The sequence below is a fragment of the Panthera onca genome, chromosome A2, assembly GCF_046562875.1.
Source record: "Panthera onca isolate mPanOnc1 chromosome A2, mPanOnc1 haplotype 2, whole genome shotgun sequence".
NCBI lineage: Eukaryota > Metazoa > Chordata > Mammalia > Carnivora > Felidae > Panthera > Panthera onca.
In genome coordinates, this window is record NC_138340.1 from 26,087,333 (window position 1) to 26,107,067 (window position 19,735).

Here is a 19,735-nt window from a genome sequence, read left to right on the forward strand (position 1 = left end):
AGGCTATATTGGTTGGGAGACCTATTCGCAGTGACCTCCAAGGGTCCCCATGAGAGATGACCAAGGCCATGCCCTGACAGGTGCAATTTCACTAATCTATGGCCCATTTAGCAAAACGTCCATAACTGAAATCCTTTCCCTTCTTGGTTCTAAAAATTATTAATTGGAGCCAGGAATTTTTTTTAAAGACTTTATTTTTTTAAGTAATGTCTACACCCAACGTGGGGCTCAAACCCATGACCCCAAGATCAAGAGTTGCAGGTTCTACTGACAGGCCCCCTGGAGCCAGGATTCTTCACTTTTGTGTCTTGGACTCCATTGGCTTTCTGAAGACTGTGCTCTTCTCCTTGTGCATAAGATCATATATATAGGGTTACAAAGGAAACAAGTCATATTGAAATGCGCTTATAACTAAAATTTTGCCACAACTCTGTGGTAGACTAATCTTCAACAAAACAGGAAAGGATAGCGGATGGAAAAAAAACAGTCTCTTTAGCAAAACGTGTTGGGAAAACTGGACGGTGACATGCAGAAGAATGAAACTGGACCACATTCTTACTCCCCACACAAAAATAAATTCTAAATGGATGAAAGGCCTAAATGTGAGACAGGATGCCATCAAAATCCTAGAGGACAACACAGGCAGCAACCTCTTTGACCTTGGCCACAGCAACTTCTTAGTAGACACGTTGCAGAAGGCAAGGGAAACAAAACAAACGTGAACTATTGGGACTTCATCAAGATAAGCTTCTGCCCAGCAAAGGAAACAATCAACAAAACTAAAAGGCAGCTTACAGAATGGAAGAAGATATTTGCAAACGACATATCTGATAAAGGGTTAGTATCCAAAATCTATAAAAAATTTATCAAACTCAACACCCAAAAACCAAATAACCCAGTTAAGAAATGGGCAGAAGACGTGAATAGACACTTTTCCAAAGAAGACATCCAGATGACTAACAAACACATGAAAAGACGCTCAACATCACTCATCATCAGGGAAATAAAAATCAAAACCATGATAAGATACCGCCTCATACCTATCAGAATGACTGAAATTAACAACACAAGAAACAAGTGTTGGCAAGGATGCAGAGAAAGAGGAACCCTCTTGCCCTGTTGGTGGGAGTGCAAACTAGTGCAGCCACTCAGGAGAACAGTGGAGGTTCCCCAAGAAACTAAAAATAGAACTACCCTACGATTCCAGCAATTGCACTATTAGGTATTTGGCCAAAAGGATACGAAAATACAAATTTGAAGGTGTACATGCACCCCGATGTTTATACAATAGCCAAACTATGGAGAGAGCCCAGATGTCCATCAACTGATGAATGGATAAGGATGTGGTACACATATACAACAGAATATTACACAGCCATCAAAAAGAATGAAATCTTACCATTTACAATGATGTGGTTGGAGCTAGAAGGTATTACACTAAGTGAATAAGTCAAATAGAGAAACAAATACCATGTGATTTCACTCATGTGGAATTTAAAGAACAAAACACATGGGAAGGGGGGGGGAGTAGAGAGAGGGAAACAAACCACAAGTTACTCTTAATGATAGAGAACAGGGGCACCTGGGTGGCTCAGTTGGTCAAGCGTCTGACTTTGGCTCAGGTCATGATCTCAAGGTTTGTGAATTCGAGCCCCACATCAGGCTCTGTGCTGATGGCTCAGAGCCTGCAGCCTGCTTCGGATTCATTCATATTCTCTCTCTCTCTCTCTCTCTCTCTCTCTCTCTCTCTCTCTGTCTCTCTCTCTCTCTCTCTCTCTGTCTCTCTGCCCCTCCCCTGCTCGTGCTGTTTCTTTCTCTCAAAAATAAATAAACATTAAAAAAATATATACTGGAAGCAGTTAATGAACAACCATAGCAAGTCAATGCAGTTATGTGCACAAAGATTATTTAAAAAAAAAAAAAAAGAGAGAACAAACAGGGCTGATGGAGGGAGATGGGTGGGGGATGGGCCACATGGGTGACGGGTATTAGGTAGGGCACTGTTATGATGAGCACCGCATCACAGTGTTGTATGTAAGTGATGATCACTGAATTCTACTCCTGAAACCAATATTGCACTGTATGTTGGCTAACTAAAATTTAAATAAAAAAGAGAAATTTTTGAACACAGTAACAAACACACATGTATTTAGATGTTTAATAAGATCTAGCAGCTAGTCCAGTAACGTTTGCCATGATTTTGATGTAGTGATGAGCATACAGCGTATTTTGAGATATTGTTGGTGACAAAACCACAGGTGCTGCTAATACACCTGTGTTTTATGGTGCCTTTTTTTTGGGTAATTTTTTAAATGTTTATTTATTAGAGAGAGAGAGAGAGAATGTGTGCACACGAGAGAGAGAGAGAGTGCGGGGGAGAGGCAGAGAGAGAGGGAGACACAGAATCTGAAGTGGGCTCCAGGCTCTGAGCTGTCAGCACAGAGCCCAACGTGGAGCTTGAACTCACAAGCTGCAAGATCATGACCTGAGCCAAAGTTAGATGCTTAGCCGACTGAGCCACCCAGGCACCCCTTATGGTGTCCATTCCATAATGGGACAGTATGCTACATTTTAGTTAGAGGTTACCAAAGACAAAGATTTCACTTTTTTCCTATTCAAGCTCAAAGGCTCCCCCACCCCTACCCCCCTGTCCTGCCTTCCCCTGTAAGAATCCCTGACTTAGACGGTCCCTCATAGGAGGCTGTGACATAATTGAGGATGGTGGCTTGTCTTGCTAACTGTCCCGGACATTTGGCTTCCTAGTAGATCATGTAGGAAGTTCCATTTCTGACTGCTTTGTGAGATGTCTTTAGAAATGTAAAGATGAGGCCAAGAAGAAAGGGGATGTATCAGAGGAGGCTGAATCTTGAAGGCTGAATCTAAGAAACCCACAGGGTGAAAGACATGAAAGGGGGGCATTCTGAATAGAAGGGGCAGTGGGAGCACAGGCCAGGGCATAGGGAGGGCCGACCAGCTGGGGACACTGGCAGAGGCCAGCCATGGGGGCCTCGGGGCACTGCTGAGGAGTTCAGACTTCGCTGGGGTGTTTTGTGGTCTTAGGCATATTCTATCAAATACAATAAAACACACCCATCTCTCACACTTAAAAAAAAAAAAAGGTGTGTTTTGTGCGTGTGTTGTCATAAAAGAATTTGATTAAAAAATACATTTGCTTTTATTTGCTTATATTTGTGTTCTGTTATATTATTTGGCCCTGACTAACTCCTTTATTTTACAATTGACTGATTTCTCAGCAATTACAGAGTATACTTTGGAATTCTTGCGATGTGAGAAAATGAACCTGTAACTCATTCTCAAATGTAATGAAATTTCTGTAGATGTCAACCAGAGATCGCAATTAGGATCGCGACTAGGATCGCAATTAGGAGGAAGATATAATGCCAAATGCTGGCATTTAATAAAACATTTATTAGCTTCAATTTCTTCCAATTTTCTTCTGTTTTGGGGCCAATTCCCCCATCCCCCTGCCCCCACTCTCCCAACTTTCAAATTGTTTTTTGCATGTCCCTGCTGGGGCTGGTGGAAAGATTTGGGAAGAGTTAAGAGTTCCTGATCTGTGGGCTGAGACAGACTGGCCAGTAAAGGGACCTGCCATTAGCTGAGGGCTGCTGGGCTGGGAATCACTTTAGAGGTGGCCAGCAGGATTGGGGGAAGGGGGAGATTTGGTGGGAGAGCGTGGTCAAGGATGAGTCCACTCGAGTTTGGTAGTTGGTTGACCAGGTTGGTGGTTGTTTGATAGGTCTTTGGAATAGTGGTTGTCTGGTCAGCTTGTCTGGTTGATTGTTGATTGATTGGTGTATTGATGAGTGGGTGGTTGTTAGTTGGGTAACAGAGGGCAGTGGTTCCCCACCTCCCAACCCCCCCTTTTGCTTTTCTTCTTTTTACTATGTGACCAGCATCATGTTAGGTACTAGAATCACAATGATGCTGAGGACAGAGCCCCGCTCCCTGTCCTTAGGATGCTGGGATTACAGTTGACTAATCTCAGATTCAGATACAGCACCACACAGTTTAGAGAGTGGATTTAATTAGCACTCAAGCTGTGTGGCTCATTGCTATTACTAGTATGCTTCTGAGTATTATATCCTTAAGTAGTACTAGGAATGCTACTTGGATATGTTTCACTTATTATATAAATAATTTTTACTAACTTTTACTAAGTTCTCCCTGCCAACCCCCACCCCCAACACCCCCCCCGCCCCAAGCATAGGAAGTTTAGAGCTAAATGGCCATGGGGTGGAGCTTCTGGAGTCCCCTCCCTCTTCCCGTTCACATAATTTGATATTGCAGTTGCTCCCATCAGGATGACCCCCCCCCCCCTTCTACTGCATTAAGCGATGGTCCAAATTACCAGGTTTCGTCTCTGACTCTTCCCACTTGGCAACACATTGGCTGCGGATGAAGATTTCAACATTAGTAGCTCCAAAGCAAAGCCAGAAAGGAGGAGGCTGGTTTTGGCCTGGATCCTTCTAAATCATTGCCTGTGTTTAAGAATTACAGTTTGCCCTGGAACAATAAGATGTTTCTTAGTGCAGTTTTAACGTGAGTTGGTTATCACCAGAATTTCATAAACATCATGGTCAAGGGGTGTACTTCCCTGTAGCCCTCATCATTAGAAACAATGTTTTGAGAACCTACTTTTATTACCCTTTATCTGCAAAATCCAGTGATTCCAAGTAACAAAGTTCTGGATTCATAATCACTGCTACCGAAACAGTTGTAGATTAGAGAAAGCCTTAATGACTTATTTCGTATTGTCCTTCTTTTCTATCTCTTGTCTGTCTCCCTCACCCCACATCTACCAGTTTTATAAAACGTAATCTCCAAGCCTATGGGAGCATTCAGAAGTGTTTGTAGAAGATCTGCAAGGGCATGGAAGGGCAATTCAAGGTAGAATTACTTGAAATATCTTCTGGAGACTATTAGAGTCCTTTGAGATAATATTTTAGAAAGTTTCCTAGTCCAGGGACACCTGGGTGACTCAGTTGGTTGAGCGTCCAACTTTAGCTCAGGTCATGATCTCATGATTTGTGAGTTTGCGCCCCACATTGGGCTCCCTGCTGTCAGCTTGTCAGCACAGAGCCATTTCAGATCCTCTTTCCCCGTCTCTCTGCCCTTCCCTCGCTTATTCTCTCTCTCTCTCTCTCAAAATGTAAATCTAAAAAAAGCATCAAAAAATTTTTTTAAAAAAAAGTTCCCTTGTCCAGTAAAGTTGGGAAGTGTTGTGTGGCACCCTAGCACTCTCCTGGAGATTGTCAATATACATTTGCATATTAAAGTCTCTGAGAAGTCCTACAGCAGTTTAAAATTGTTCGATTCCATATATCCCTGGCTTATTTGACCACAGGAGCCATTTGTCTCGGACAACCAGCTAATGTCTAATGTAGTCTTTTCAAAGATGCAAAATGATAGTAGGTGTTACACAACCTACTTTTAAAAATTATACTGTAATGTATTTTCACATGTAGTTTAAGAATAAAGTGACTAGGGCACAACCCCTGGTAAATTGTCCAAGAGGTGAGAGGATAGGGCAAGGTTTGTGAGTGTGGCCAGAGGGACAAATCTTCCTCAAGGCCAAGTTTAGGCACAGCTTGTGTTTTGCTGAGCCAGGAAGCAGCTTCTGACTCAAGTGCAGGACTCTTTAGATGAAGTACTGGTATTGAAGACACTTGACCGTGGGCCGTGTGTCTTCAGTAACTGGCAGCCATGACTAGGGTGGTGCCTTGGATATTCAGCGTGTGTCACTTGCTTACCTTGCACTTGGACAGTGTGCCTTAGGGATGTTGGAACTTGTTCCCATTTTAGCAGAGAAGCTGGCCTGCTATGTGCTTGGTCTGTTTATTTTACTGCCATGGCCATTTATCTTGGGACAGAGTTCAGGGGCACAGCGATAAATCTCTTTTAGGAGGATGATGTAACCTTTAGCATTTATTTCCTCTCCAGCTTTTGCCAGTTTAGAAAGCCTTTGTAATATTACCATGTCTGTGGATGAGCCTTTTCCTTTGCAGCCCCATCCTGGCCTCCAGGTGGAACAGTCAACAACAGATTCTGGAGTTAGAGGGCCTGAATTCAAATCCTACTCTACCACTTATGAGCTATGTGGCTTTGGGCTCAGTTTATCTGCTTATCATTTTCTTTAATCTGGAAAATGGGACTAACAGGGGTACCTCCTAAGGCAGCAATGAGAATTCGGTGGGGTCATTCATCAGGCCAGACCCTCTGTCCTCACGTATAACTGAGTGGCTGAGTCTCTGCATCTTGGAAAAGATACTCTTAGGGTGCCAGGGAAGGAGGTAGGAAGGGATCAGGAAGGTGGATGGTTGATTTGCTTTTTAAGGTTTATTTATTTTGAGAGAGAGAGGTGGGGGATGGGCAGAGAGAGAGAATCCCAAGCAGGCTCCACGCTGTCAGCACAGAGCCCGATGTGGGGCTCAAACTCATGAACTGTGAGATCATGGCCTGAGCTGAAATCAAGAGTCGCTCAACTGACAGAACTACCTAGGTGCCTCAATTTTTGTTGTTGTTGTTGGGTTGGTAAGCATGCCCAAAGACAACCAAATGACAACATCTTCCCCTCCTCTGGCAATCTATTTGGAAATGGCAGAGGCCATCTCCTGAGGCACGGAGACTGCTTGTCCAGGAGAATGTGTGTGGCTGAGGACTGGTAAAGCATTTGGATGACCCACCATGTGAGAACTGAGCAGAGGAGATCAGGAGAACAGCCGACCAGTCTTGCCAAGCCTTCATGTATTCTGTTTCTTGTTGATAGGTAACATCAAACATGGTGTAAATCATATGCAGTATAAAAAGATAAGACCGGCTCCCTCCCACTCCTCCTCACCCCCTTTCTCTGTTCCTCTACCCAGAAATAAATGCAGTTGGTGAACAGTTTCTTGTCTTTTCAGAAGGTATGTTATGCATATATGAACTCAATTACAGAATTCCCTGGCCGCCCCTTTACTCCTGTGCGAACCCATGATACACATTGCTTTCACTGTTTGATAAAACCTGTCAGTTTTCCCACATCAGTGCCTATAGATCCCGACAAGCCGCTGTGTTCAGTGAAGAATTCCTTAACGTATACATTCCTGTATTTCTTTCTTTTGGGAGGTGTGTGTCACAATTTATTATAAAAGTAACACATGTAATTCAAACTAAGAAAAGAAATTCAAACAACACAGGAGCATGTCCCAACAACAAAAAGAAAGCTTGTCTTTTGCAATCACCCTACGTCTTTCCAGAGAGAGAGCCAGTGAACAACATGCTTGCTTGCAACAACTCTGCATGCTTCCAGATCTTTCTGTTCAGATGCAGAGTCATGCCTTTTCCAAAACAGAATTGCATGTTCTATACTTTTCTACAAATGGCCCTGTCCCTATTGGAACAAACATCTGTATCTTTCTCATTCTTTTCCTAGCCACCTATTACTTTCTTCCTTGAACGTTCTGAAAGTTTATTTAACTATTTATTCGTGGGGAAGCATTTATGTTGTTCTCAGTTTTATTCCCTCATTATATTATGGTAATTAACTGCTTTCATGGTTAAAGATCACTTTAGTATCCAAGCCTCTCCATCCCCCCATTAGAAAAAGGAATCCCTTAAGGGAACTTTCTTGAATACTTTGTGCTTCATATTGAATTTATTGACCTTGCATTTAATTTTCTGTCAACAGTGGCCCAGGCTGGCCCCTGCAGACTGCTCAGGAATCTGCTGGAGGAGTTGGGGTGGCCTGCAGATTTTAGCAAACTGCCAGTTCATTCAGGCAGCTCACTGAGCAAAGAACATCTTGATTCTATCAGCCTTAATCCTGGGTCCCTGATGGGGGCTGGCTCTTGTGGTCGTTAGCAGATGGAATGCTCGTCTGTGTTAGAAGGCTGAGTTCTGGGGTATTTGGCTCTAGGCAGTCTTGAACCAGAATTGAATGGCATTGAATCTTTCATGATGTTAATGGGACACTGTTAGTTCTTGAACTTGTGTGTGTTTATAATATTGCAGAAATAATAATAGTAGCTATACTGGTCTCTGCTGATATGGTGGATTGGTTCAGGCAGAATGCTACCCAATTTACTACATTATCTCACAATAGCTTGACACTGTGAGTTCAGTTCTGACTCTCAGCTTACAGATGAGGAGACTGAAACCCGGGAAGTGACCCACTGAAGTGACATGGTAGCCATGTTTGGGAGGAGAGCCAGGCTTCTCTGAACCCTAACTGCTCCATCACTGACTAACTCAGTGTCCCTGGCACCTGGGTTTCTTGGCTACTAATTCTTTTAGCAGGTGGGCTCCCCTTTGCCTGAGTGGATTCAGTCCTGCCCTCTTGTCCACGCTTTTTATCCATGGATGTTGGTGGTGTGGAGTTCTACCCACAAGGAGGAGCCTGGGTCTGGGCTGAGAGAGCTCTGTTGTGGCTAGGTGGCACGTGTGTCCAAAGGCCTCCTCGTGTAATTTTGGGTTGAAGATTCAAATTTGGGGGTACAAATTCGACAGTGGGTAACTGTCTGAAAAGTGTCAATACAGGTAAAGCAGGGAATGTGCCCCTCCCTTTGTCTGTCCTTTGAGAATTTCTTTTCTTCCAACTTCATCCTTTTTCTGTTGGTAATGATGGGAGCCAGCTATTATAAACTATTTGGAATTTCCCTCAGCTTGGTTCCTATTCAAGACTTTAAATTGGGAGTTTTGTTCACTTTATGACTTCACGATCATTGGGCAGGCTGCCATTTCTATAACAGGCTTATAGGAGTTGTAACATGATGTGGGCTGCAGGGGCAGGGGGTGGGGGTGTATGCAAACTGATTCCTCCCCTTTCAAACCAAGGAAACCACCTTGATCTTTTTTCTAACAAGGCTCAACTTCTACAAGTTTGCAGTGGAAGGATGAATACCTGTCCTCTTCATCAGCATTATTATTTTTTACCTTTTAATCACAAAAGGAAAAAAAAAGTTTTTTAAGAAACAGCTTAGCATGAGAGACAAAAGGCAAAAAAGAAATTTTTTTGCCTTTTGTCCCTTAAAAAGTCTTCAATGTCTTTCCCTGGGGCAGGGTTGCAAGAAGTGGGTTGGTGGATGGTTTTCATTATAATAATGTTGTCATCTCCTTGTGGAGTGTTTTAAAGCCAATTTAACTTATTATCTTACATAAAAGCATAATTTGTGTCCAGCACAGGGCCTGGCATTCTGTAGGCAGAAGTGTTTGCTGGGTATGAGAACAAATGGAGCTTTCAAGTATGTGAGTGACCCTAATTTCTATTTTCTGGGGAAAATACAGACCACTAGGTTGGGGTAAATGGGGACAGAGGTGTGTTTTCTGCCATCTTCTCTGATTTCCCATGCTGAGCGGTAGGTCAGCATCTGGGATGCAGTAAAGGCCAAGTCATGACTGAGACAGAGGGACTAAAGTAATACAAGTCTGACCTCTGCTTGCACCTCCTAGGCCGTAAGCTGTCACTTTCTGCCCACATTTTTCATTTCTAAACCTCGACAGTTTAGGGATTGTGGGAATGATTGGGGCAGTGGCAGGTTCAGAGACCCCACCTGGGTTCCTCTCCCAAGTTCGCCACTAACTGGCCGTGGGCCCCAGGGGTGTGTCCCTTCCTGTACTCTGTCTCATCTGTGAAATGTGAGTCCTGTTGCCCTCACCTTATACAGCTGTCATGGCATAATGTGTATTTAGAGAAGTATGGAGGCTTGGGCTCAGACAGCAGAGAACTGGGTTTAAATCTGGGTTCTTCCTGTATGTTACTTTTGACAATTGCCTCTGCGGGCCTCTGTCTTCCCATCTGTAAAATGAGATTAAGCATAAAAGCGACCCTTCTAGGGTTGCTGTGAGGGTTACATGAGGTGATGCATGTGGCACAGGGCCAGGCCCAGGGGAGAGGTCTGGAAGAAGGATCTGGAAAAGTCTGGAGTTGCTGTTACAGTTTGGTTGCTGTTGATGTAAGGAGGGGGAGGTGCTTAGGAGTCTTCCTGGGCCTGGTTCCTCCTGCCCTCATGCTTTTCCCCAAAGGGTTTCCCTGTGGGCTGCACTTGCGTGCACAGGACCGGCCTGGGCCGTGAGCTGTGTTTCAGGTGAGGCTGAGCTGGAGTCCACAGGTGACAAGGACCTCCATTCGCAGCCAGCATTTATTATTTGATCTGCACATGTTCTCAGAGCAGTTGTGCCTAAAAGCTATGGGCCAGGGACAGACATCACCGCGCTGAGAACTTCTGAGCTCACACTGGGGTTTACCAGCACCTCCCAGTGACTGGACTCCGGGCTCCTCCACTCTCTGCTCATGCTTAGGGGTCCCTGGGACCCTTGTCCTACTACTCACTTAGGAGACCTGTGGCTTTGAGGTCAAAAACCTAGTTTAGAATACATTGCTTTGACCATTTTGGGGCGTGTTTCCTTTTTCCCTTCTTTCTGTAATCTTTATAACAAGACTAGAATCCTTGTTCTAACTTTTTAAGACTTTCCCACTAATACTAGTTGGAAGAGACTAAGTTCTAGACCCACATATATACCAGTCTCATTTCAGGTTCAGTATGACTTTGTCGCTGGATATAAAGTAATCCCCAGAAGTGATAAAAACTTTTGAAAAGTGGCATTTGGAAGCCCACCGAGTGATGCAAATGCCTCTTTTAAACAAAGGATGCCTCTTAACCAGAGAATCGGGTGTTTGGGATACATATGAAGCAGGACACCAGCATAGTATCTGTGATCTGAATGTCCACCAAAAACTCTGTACCAAAATAAAAATAAGGTATTTATGAAATAATTTGTTCCAATTATTCCGGGCAAAAATTGTCCAGCAAGTGAGAGAAAACAGAAGGAATAGTTGGCAAAGTAGGAAATTTGAAGTCTGAGGTTATGCATAAGGAATGTGTTATGGGCCTATAGTAGAAGTCTCCAATCAGGGATTTGGCAATGTTTGCTCAATTCTGTTGCAGAGAAGTCCCAGCCACTGCTCCCCATGCCATGCCCAGAGCAGGCATGGCTAATCTATACAGTTCTTCCTCATTGAGCCTCCACTCCCTGTGCCTGGTCGTGGCAGACATTGGTAATCTATTTTCTTGTTGACCCCAGATAGGGCATGAGAATCTTTCTCAACACCTGAAAGGGTTTTCACCTCACATGCTAATGCCATTTGCCACCTTTGGTCTATTGTGTCATCTCTTGAAAAATTACTAACATGAAAAGGCCTTCCAAATGAACTCTTTGTTAACTGAACCCTGAAGTGAAGTGTAAAAATTGTTAACTCAGACACTTCCTTTGTCATCCTTGAGAGTTCCTGAGTAAGAAAAAGGATTGGAAATCCAGCTGACCAGAGTGCTCCAATCCACCCTTGTTTTATCGTGGTCTGTATTTTATCTTACTGATTAGAAATTGGCCCGTGTGACTTCAGGACTTCAGGGCCCAGAACATCCTCTTATTATAGGTAAGCTGCTGTAACAAAGAGAGAAAAAACCCAAATCCAGTGGCTTTTTTCAGTCTTCAGGTTGGCAGGGCACCCTATTCTGGGACCCAGGTTCTTTCTATCACCTTGCCTGGCCTCCCCGAGCGCAGGTTGAAGCTAAGTGACTGTAATGTCAGGGGCTCTTGCTGGCGGTAGGAGGGAGCACTCCCCCTGCCCAAGGCCCTAAAGTGATGGCACCCTTCTGTCTGCTCACTGTCTGTTGGTGAAGCCACCACACTGCTGAGCTGCAAGGGAGGCTAGGAAGGACCGTCCAGCTGGAAGCCACATGCCTGGGAGAGGAGGAGGCAGGGTTTTTGTGGCCTTCACCACAAGTACCCTTCAGCCATCACCAGTGTGAGTTGTCAAGTCTGGCTGTAAGTCTGTGTGGCCTTTTGATGGTTTGAGGCCCTGTACAAAGCCCTGAGCAGGGGTGAAGGCATCTGGCCCCCTCATCCTGCCCATGGGTGTCTAGGCAGGTGCACAGTCTTGTGTACATAGTCCATCACGGGCTGTATGGATGGAAGGACCGTTGCACCCCCAGAAATGGACCCTGGTTCTGGACGGCGGACTGAGACGGTCATCTTTAATGATGAAGGGAACGGTGACATCTGAGAAACTGAGGACGGTGGTAAACTTAGCCTTCTTTTTTAGTTGAGGGTACCCTCTTGTTTGGGCAACCGAGGCCAACAGTTCAGCCACAGTTTGTGCAGGCTGGAAGAGAAGGCAGGATGGGGAGGAACCATAAAACCAAGCTGGGATGCCAGTGAGCCCCGTCTGCCACCTGCATCCTGGGCCCAGGTGATCTGAGTGCTGCACTGTGGGGTGACCTTGGGGCAGCCCTTCTTCACAGGATGCTCTTTGGGTTGGCTCACCCAAGCAGTCAAGGCTGACAGGAAACCCCGGTGCCTACGCGGAGGTCACCACCTTTAACTGTTAAGCTTTCACTTTTCCCTTCTGCCTTTGTTCTTTTTGTCTCAAGGTTGATAAAAGCACGTTGAAGTCAGTGGTGGTAAGAGTAATAGTACTAATATTAGCATTTAATGACAACTGACTGTATAGGGGTCTGAATGCTGCAAATGTGTTATGGCAGGCAGTCTTCCCAGCAGCTGTATTCTCCTGTTCCAACATTATCCCCAGTTTACAGGTAAAGTGACTGAGGCACGCTGGGGTCGGATCACTTGGCCAGGCCTCTGCAGCCAGCCTGCTGGTGCCGAGCCCACGCCTGCAGAGCCTCAGGGACCTCCCCAGCCTTGTTTCTGTGCCACATGCTATATTGCCTGCTGGAGGCTCAGAGGTGGACACAGTCTGGAGCAGATTAGAATTCTGTCTGAAAGGCTGTGTGTGTACTTTCGCATCCACTCAGCGGGGAAGCAGCCCTGTCTCTCACAGAGCACCAGAGAGGAGAGGGCAGGGAGCCGAACGTGCCTGCCAACAGCCAAGCGTCCATGATCGGGGGAGCCAAACAGCCTGTTCCTGCTGTTGTGGTGCTGCCGCTTTGAGCACAGGAGGCAGGCACAGCTGTAGCTGCACTGAGAGAGAAGGGCACAGGGCATTGAGGGGGCACTTGGCCGGGGACCTATTCTAGTTTTGCAGAGTTGGGCATAGAAGAGGCATTATCTAGGTCAAGAGAGGTGGGGGGAGAGTTCCAGGCCAAGCCAGCTGAGGCCAAGGATCAAGGTTAACCCTAGGGAAATGTAAAGTTGGGAAGTCACGTTGGGGCCAGACCCCTGGCTCTTGTGGGCCTCTTTTCATACCATATTCTCTTTCAATAAGGTCTGATCGATTATCAGCAGTCGGGTTCCTGTGTAGTTCTTGGTTTCTGTCTGCAGGAATCTCAGGCCATAGTGGTTTCCTAAAGCACTTGGAGCTGCAATGTCCCCCTTGCACCTACCTCATGTGTCCTGGGTTCACTACAGCATGTAGGTCGGCCTCCTCCTGGGACCGGAGAACAGGGACCTCAGAGGCTCATGACCCTTCTAATGAATTCCATGGCTCAGGGAAGTGACACATTGAACATTTCATCCTCCTTTTAATTCGCAAGGTACTATTGTGAATTACCCTGACTAACCCTGACTTCTGTTTCCTGCTCACCTACAAAACCGGGATTATGGCTTCTGGGCTTCTGGTTCTAGGGAAGTGTGTTGGGCACAGAGCAGGTATTCAGATATGAGGTGAATGAGTAAGGAGAGGAAGGAAGGTATTATGAAGTGCCTACCCTGTCCCCGGCATTATGCTCAACTCATGGTGTTCTATAACCCACCTGCTTCTTAGTAACAGCTCTGTGAAGGTGTTGACTGGGATCATTCCCATTTGGTAAATGAAGAAACAGAAAGCCCAGAGAGGATGGATGGATGGTTCAAAGTGACCTGTCTAGAGGAGCGGCTGGTTCCATAGCCTGTACTTAAACCACTGTGCCACGTTGCCTCCCAGAGGGTAATAGAGATGGGAGGACAGAGGCAGAGTGGGTGACAGACTCTTCTCCAGATGACCAAGTCATAGTTGGATTATGGTCTGGGTGCTTTTCCTCAAGCGTACTAGGAGGAGCTTTCCCGAAACTCCTACGTCTCCTTGATCCCTGAAGTCCCTTGTTGGCTGTTTCTGACCCAGCAGTGAGCTGCTGCATTGTGGCTGCTGGATGACCTGCTGTTCTTACTCAGGAGGGCAGAAATGTGGGACGGTGCTTGCTCAGGCCTCTCCTCCCCGCCCCCCCCCCCAACCCCCACCATGCCACCCTGGTGAATCAGTAATAGGAGAGGAGATGGGCACAGTGAATGTGGTGAGCATGCAGTTGGTGGCGTGGATCCTGCCCTCCTGGTATGAGAGACAGAAAGATCACCATCTCCCTTCCTCAGAGGAACTTGTCTACGCAGTAGATGTTTCCAAGATGCTTCCAAAGATTGCCTAAAAATAGCTGGTTTCCTCCCCCATAAATGTGCCCATTCCTGATTGCTACTCAGGGAGGGCTGGAGAACCGGTGTACAGAAATGACGTGAAAACATTCCATCCTAGAATTTGCAGTAGCTCAAATTAACTTTCTAGCTATTAAAAAAGAAGAAAAGCCACTGCCCTCACTTAGAAGCAATGCTGGATAATTTTAAGTAGTTCCAGAGGGTGTGTATGCGGTTGGAGGGTCAGTGCTGTCCAGAGCCAGGACCAGTTACATGGGAATTGTGATTGGTTGGATCTGGGGAGGAGAAACCTGTGGCCAGATTCCAGGCCAACTACAACCTAAGCAGATTCTAGGAGGTCCAGCAGGCGTGGCGGGCGCTGGCTTATTTTATTCCAGAAAGAGGCTCTCAATGAGGTGGAATCCTGCCAGAGAGGCTTCCAGCTGACCTGGACCTTTCCTCCTTTTACATTTCTGTTTCATGTTTACACTCGACATAAACATCACAGAGCACGCTCACGTTTGAAAATCCTGTAGTCTGTTGTGATGGTCAGACATTGACACTGTAATGCTGTGGAGCATTTCATTTTCAAGGCATTGGGAGTCTTCTGTTTCATGTGGGTGGGAAAGGGGGAGTCATTTTGGGCAAGTCGCCATCGTTTTATTGTTCCAAGAGTTCGGTAAAGCATTTGAACCTTCACCTGTCAAAATCACTTTTGGAACTAGGACTGTTCTTTCTCCAGCTTCTTAGAATAGCAGAGCAAAAGTATCATTTATCCCAAGGAGATCTTAATGGGGGCTTTCCCGTTTGGACACCCACCTTGAATTCATTGGAAACAGAAGTTCTGGGCATTGTATTTTTCATAAATTTGGCTCAGACTTTTACTGGGTCATATTTCCCCTGAAATCTTTTTCGAAAAAGACTCATGTCTCATTCCTTCAGACCAACATGTGTAAGCCGGGTAAAAATAGAGCAAACTGGTTTCATGTTTTGATTTATGGATAAAATCTGTAAGTTTGCATTTGAAGAGCACTTAACACATAACTCAGGAAAGTTGAACTTTGTAGTCTGATACTTGTGGCTGCATGAGACTTTCTGGCCTGTTCAGATCCTGCCTGGTGCAAGACCTGACCTTGCCTGGTCCAGCACGGGTACGCTGACTAACGATAAGCATTCACATACTTTACTTCATCCCCACCTCGTGCTTCCCCCTTCTGAGGACTGCTCTTCTCCCTTTAGTTTAAATAAAGGACTCTGGCATGGAAAATTGTTTGACCTGGAATTTCTTATGATTGGTAGGTAGTAACTCAGTAATCAGTAGCGCTTCAAAGACAACCTTATAACAGGACATCTTATCAAAAAAATTCCGTCATGGTCAAGGGCTGCCAGCTGGAGAAACATATGGTCGGTGGGATGAACTCCTCGGATGTTCAAGTTCTGTGCACGGTCAAGTGTCTTCTGCAGATTATCGCTTTATTGACCACAGGACCTCAGAAGCAGAGGGGGCTTCATGGTCACATAGTCTGTGCAGCTGTACAGGGCCCTGCTCTCAGAAGGGTTCTGTGCTTGGTTTAATGCTCTGCTGTTGCCATCTTGAAATTCTTAATCCTTTTTGGACGAGAAGTCATGTATTTTCATTTGTCGCTGAGCCCTGTGAGTTATGTGGACTGTCCTGTTTAAAAGTTATTATTTATACAATTCATTGCATAGAAAATCTCTGGGCACCTTAGTGAGGATTGCTAAGTGAGGATTGAGTGAGGATTGCTCAAATATAAATTGTCTTACCAGCCAGTTTATGATACTCTTTACCCTGTACAGTTTTACACGATCGAGTTTTATTATGACTGAATCTACAACCATAAAAGTACCTTTGGTTTCTGTGGGTTTGGGTGCGCCCTTTTAAGAGGATCTTTTCTTGTGAGAGGACTAACAATAACCAGGTGAATTTAAAAACAAAAAAAGTCTCCACCCTTTCAGTTTTGAGTGACATGGGGTTTACTCCTTCTCAGTATGTGTGTATATTTCTCATGTGGTTGTAGTTGGGTTTCATTAAGTGCAATCTGGCATGTGTCTAACTGACATTCAGGTGGTTTGTGGTGGGTGGGTGAATGGGTGGGACAGGGTGAAGGGAGCTGCAAGATGGTGAAGGCTCATCACTCCATGGCAGGTGCTCACAGTCCTGGAATGGGGGCTTGGAGGCTCAGGAGTGAATGGTTTTTGTCTTGAGAGGACCCTGGCACAGTCACACACATGTTGGTGGGAGTGAAGGGCCACCACCTGTTGGATCTGGCCCTTGGATGATGAGCCAGGGCTTGTCCCACAGGAGGATGGGGGTGAAGGGTCTTCCCACCAGAGGGAATACAGAACACATGGAGAGGTCCATGGGGTCCAAAGCAGGATGTAGTCCAGGAATGAGGAGTCTCTGAGTCTGGAGTGTGAACTGTGGTGGGAGGGGTGACAAGGGTGAAAAAGCAGGCTGTGTTTGGGGGTTCTGAGGGTGCTGTATGTCTAAGGAGTTTGTGGGCAGTTGGGACCATTGGTGAATTTGGAAGCACAGAGGTACTGACTAGAAAGATAGTTGTAGGGTTATGTGAACATGGTTCAGCTTCATGGCTGTCGAGGACTCTGAGAGAGGGGAGGAGGGGCCACACATTTATTGGGAAGGTGGAGAAAAGGATTTGCCAAGAGATGTAGGTAGAGAAGGGAATTGACACATTGTTGAAATGGCAACCTGAGATTTGAAGGAGGAGTCCATGATGGCTCTGACATTTTCAGTTTGGGGTCCTGGTAGAATAGGGGCGTGCAACAGGGGTTGTTTGGTGGGGAAAGGGTGGAGGAAATTGAGAGGGAGGAGTGGGTGGGTGGGTAATAGGAGGGGAAGGATGTGGGTGAGGGGGAGAGAGATGGGGGTATAGACAGGAGAGGAAGGGAGAGGGGGAGAAAGATTGGGGATGGATAGGAGGGGAAGTGTGTGCAGGGGGAGACAGGGAGAGAGATAGAGAGATTTTATTGGTAATGTTTGGATTTTGATGGATGTAGGTAGAGGTTGGAAAGAGGACAGAGGGCCATAGAGAAGCCAAGGGAGTAGAAGGTAGAAACCAGCAGCAGGGAGATTTCCTGGAAGATTCCTAGACGGGGCTGGTGTATGGCTTGTTGTGTTAAGCTCAGGGAGCACTAGAGAGGAGCCAGGACCTTGGGCCGGTCACTTATCCTTCTGGCAACAGAGACTTTGCCCAGCTGGATTAGCTTAACTATTAATGACTTTATCTTATGAATGACTAACTGGAGAGAAGAGCAGAGATGAAAATGATTGATAACACCCAGAGATGGTGAGATCTGAAGGGAAACTGGCCTCTTACACCTCTAGGACATAATGATTAGTGAAAAAAAAAGTATAGTAGAATATAAATTCAGGGCAGCAAACACACACACACACACACACACACACACACACACATATGTATATGTATATATATATAAACACATACACATATAATTTGGTAGGTCACATACTATCAAGTTAAACAGATGGTTGTCCCTGGAATTCAGCCACCTCTTTTTATTGTCCATATTTCTGAAATGAGTCCTTTAAAATTTAAAAGCTCTTTTTATTACAGAACATTTCCAACGTATGCAAAAGTAGAGATAAAAGTATAATACGTTCTCATGTACCCATGATTTCACGACACTGGTAAACATTTTGGAATCTAGTTTCATCTGTTACCATCCTCAAGTATTTTGAAGCAAATTGTAACATTACAGTCCTTTCATGCTGAAGTAGTTCTGTGTGGTTCTCTGACAAATGAAGATTTCATTCACAACCGAGAGGAAGGTGCCAACCCACGCCTGTGCCTCTCTCCCCAGATAGCAAAGCCATTGTGGATGGGAACCTGAAGCTCATCCTGGGCCTGGTGTGGACACTGATCCTCCACTACTCCATCTCCATGCCCGTGTGGGAGGACGAAGGGGATGACGATGCCAAGAAGCAGACGCCAAAGCAGAGGCTGCTGGGATGGATTCAGAACAAGATCCCCTACTTGCCCATCACCAACTTTAACCAGAATTGGCAAGATGGCAAGGCTCTGGGAGCCTTGGTAGACAGCTGTGCCCCAGGTAAGTGTCCATGGCTGCCTGAGCCAGCTCTTCAGGATGGAGATTTGTGGGCCCAAAGCCCCTTGGTTGTCTCATGGGAAAGCCGGGTTTGCTGTGATTGGTGTCTTCTCCTAGTTTTAGCCCCCTGTAAGAGCAAAGGGAGCTAAAACTGGCTCTGTTTACCTTCTAGGTGTATCCATTGACTTTTTGAGCATTGAACTCAGTTATTTACCCAAATCCCCAATGAATCCTGTAGTTCTTGGAGCATGTTTAGCTTTCAGACTCCAAAGTCCTGCCTCTTCCCACATTTGGTGCCTGGTTTCCCATTGACTTCAGCAGAAACACGTGGCCCTGTTAGTTGACTTGGCATGAAAATCTAAAAACTTCCATTGAGTGGAAAGTACCCATTTTTATCAACCACTGGGTGACTATACATGGCGTTCTCCACCCTTTTTTTTCTGTGTTGCTATGAAATAGTGCTTGATCAGGATCCAGTTGGAGGCTTTCCCCCCTTTTCTGAGTGGTTGAGTGCACACCAAGGTAGTAATTATCCTCACTGGAGGGTTTAGATTGATGGGTAGAGTTTGCTGGTACACACTCCGTAGAGCCTGTGTTTATATGCACCCTCAAGATTGTTTCTAATAAAAAATTTACTTTAATAATCATATTTTCCATTTACGAATACTCTGTATATGCTGGTCACATTAGTTTTTAGTAAGCTAATGGTTCCCGACACACTCCAAGCAGAGCTGGCTAGCCTATGTTGGACAGGGAGGGCAGGCTGACTCCAGGCCTCATTCTGTCTTGAAAGCCTATAAGCTGGTGATGTCTCAAACTAACTCAAAGCTCAGCATTAGTTAATTTCCCAGCACCCTCTTCCTTGCTTCCACCGAAAGACACATTTCAGGATACCTCTTTACCAGTTTAAACCTGTGGATGTTTACTTCAGTCCTATACTTCTCCTGTTTACAGAGGCTTTTAAGATGATTCTAGGTTTGGGCTTTTGGGCAAGTGGATTTTTGAATTATACAGAATACAGTTGCTAGTGCAGTCTTTTTAGATGTATCTAGGAATAGGATTGTGATATTGTGACTTATAAAAGAAACATGTATTTTAGTCTTTGTCCCTTTCCTGGCACAGAGCTCCAAAAACCCTTAGAATTTAAGTGATAAGAGCCAGGACAATGGTTCCTTTCAACCACACCTGAGTTTATGTTAATGAGATGACTTTTATTTATTTATTTTTTATTTTTATTTTTTAATTTTTTTTTTAACGTTTATTTATTTTTGAGACAGAGAGA

The 19,735-nt window shown here is 45.2% G+C and overlaps 1 protein-coding gene across 4 annotated transcripts in view; it reads left to right on the forward strand.

Annotated features, from left to right (window-relative positions):
* The window catches only part of FLNB (filamin B), a 142,666-nt gene that overhangs the window by 38,465 nt on the left and 84,466 nt on the right, over positions 1-19,735 (forward strand). For all 4 annotated transcript variants that reach the window (XM_060631394.3, XM_060631395.3, XM_060631396.3 and 1 more), the window contains exon 2: positions 18,208-18,456. In XM_060631394.3, the coding sequence (XP_060487377.2) occupies positions 18,208-18,456 (249 nt within the window). The remainder of the gene's footprint in view (positions 1-18,207; positions 18,457-19,735) is intronic.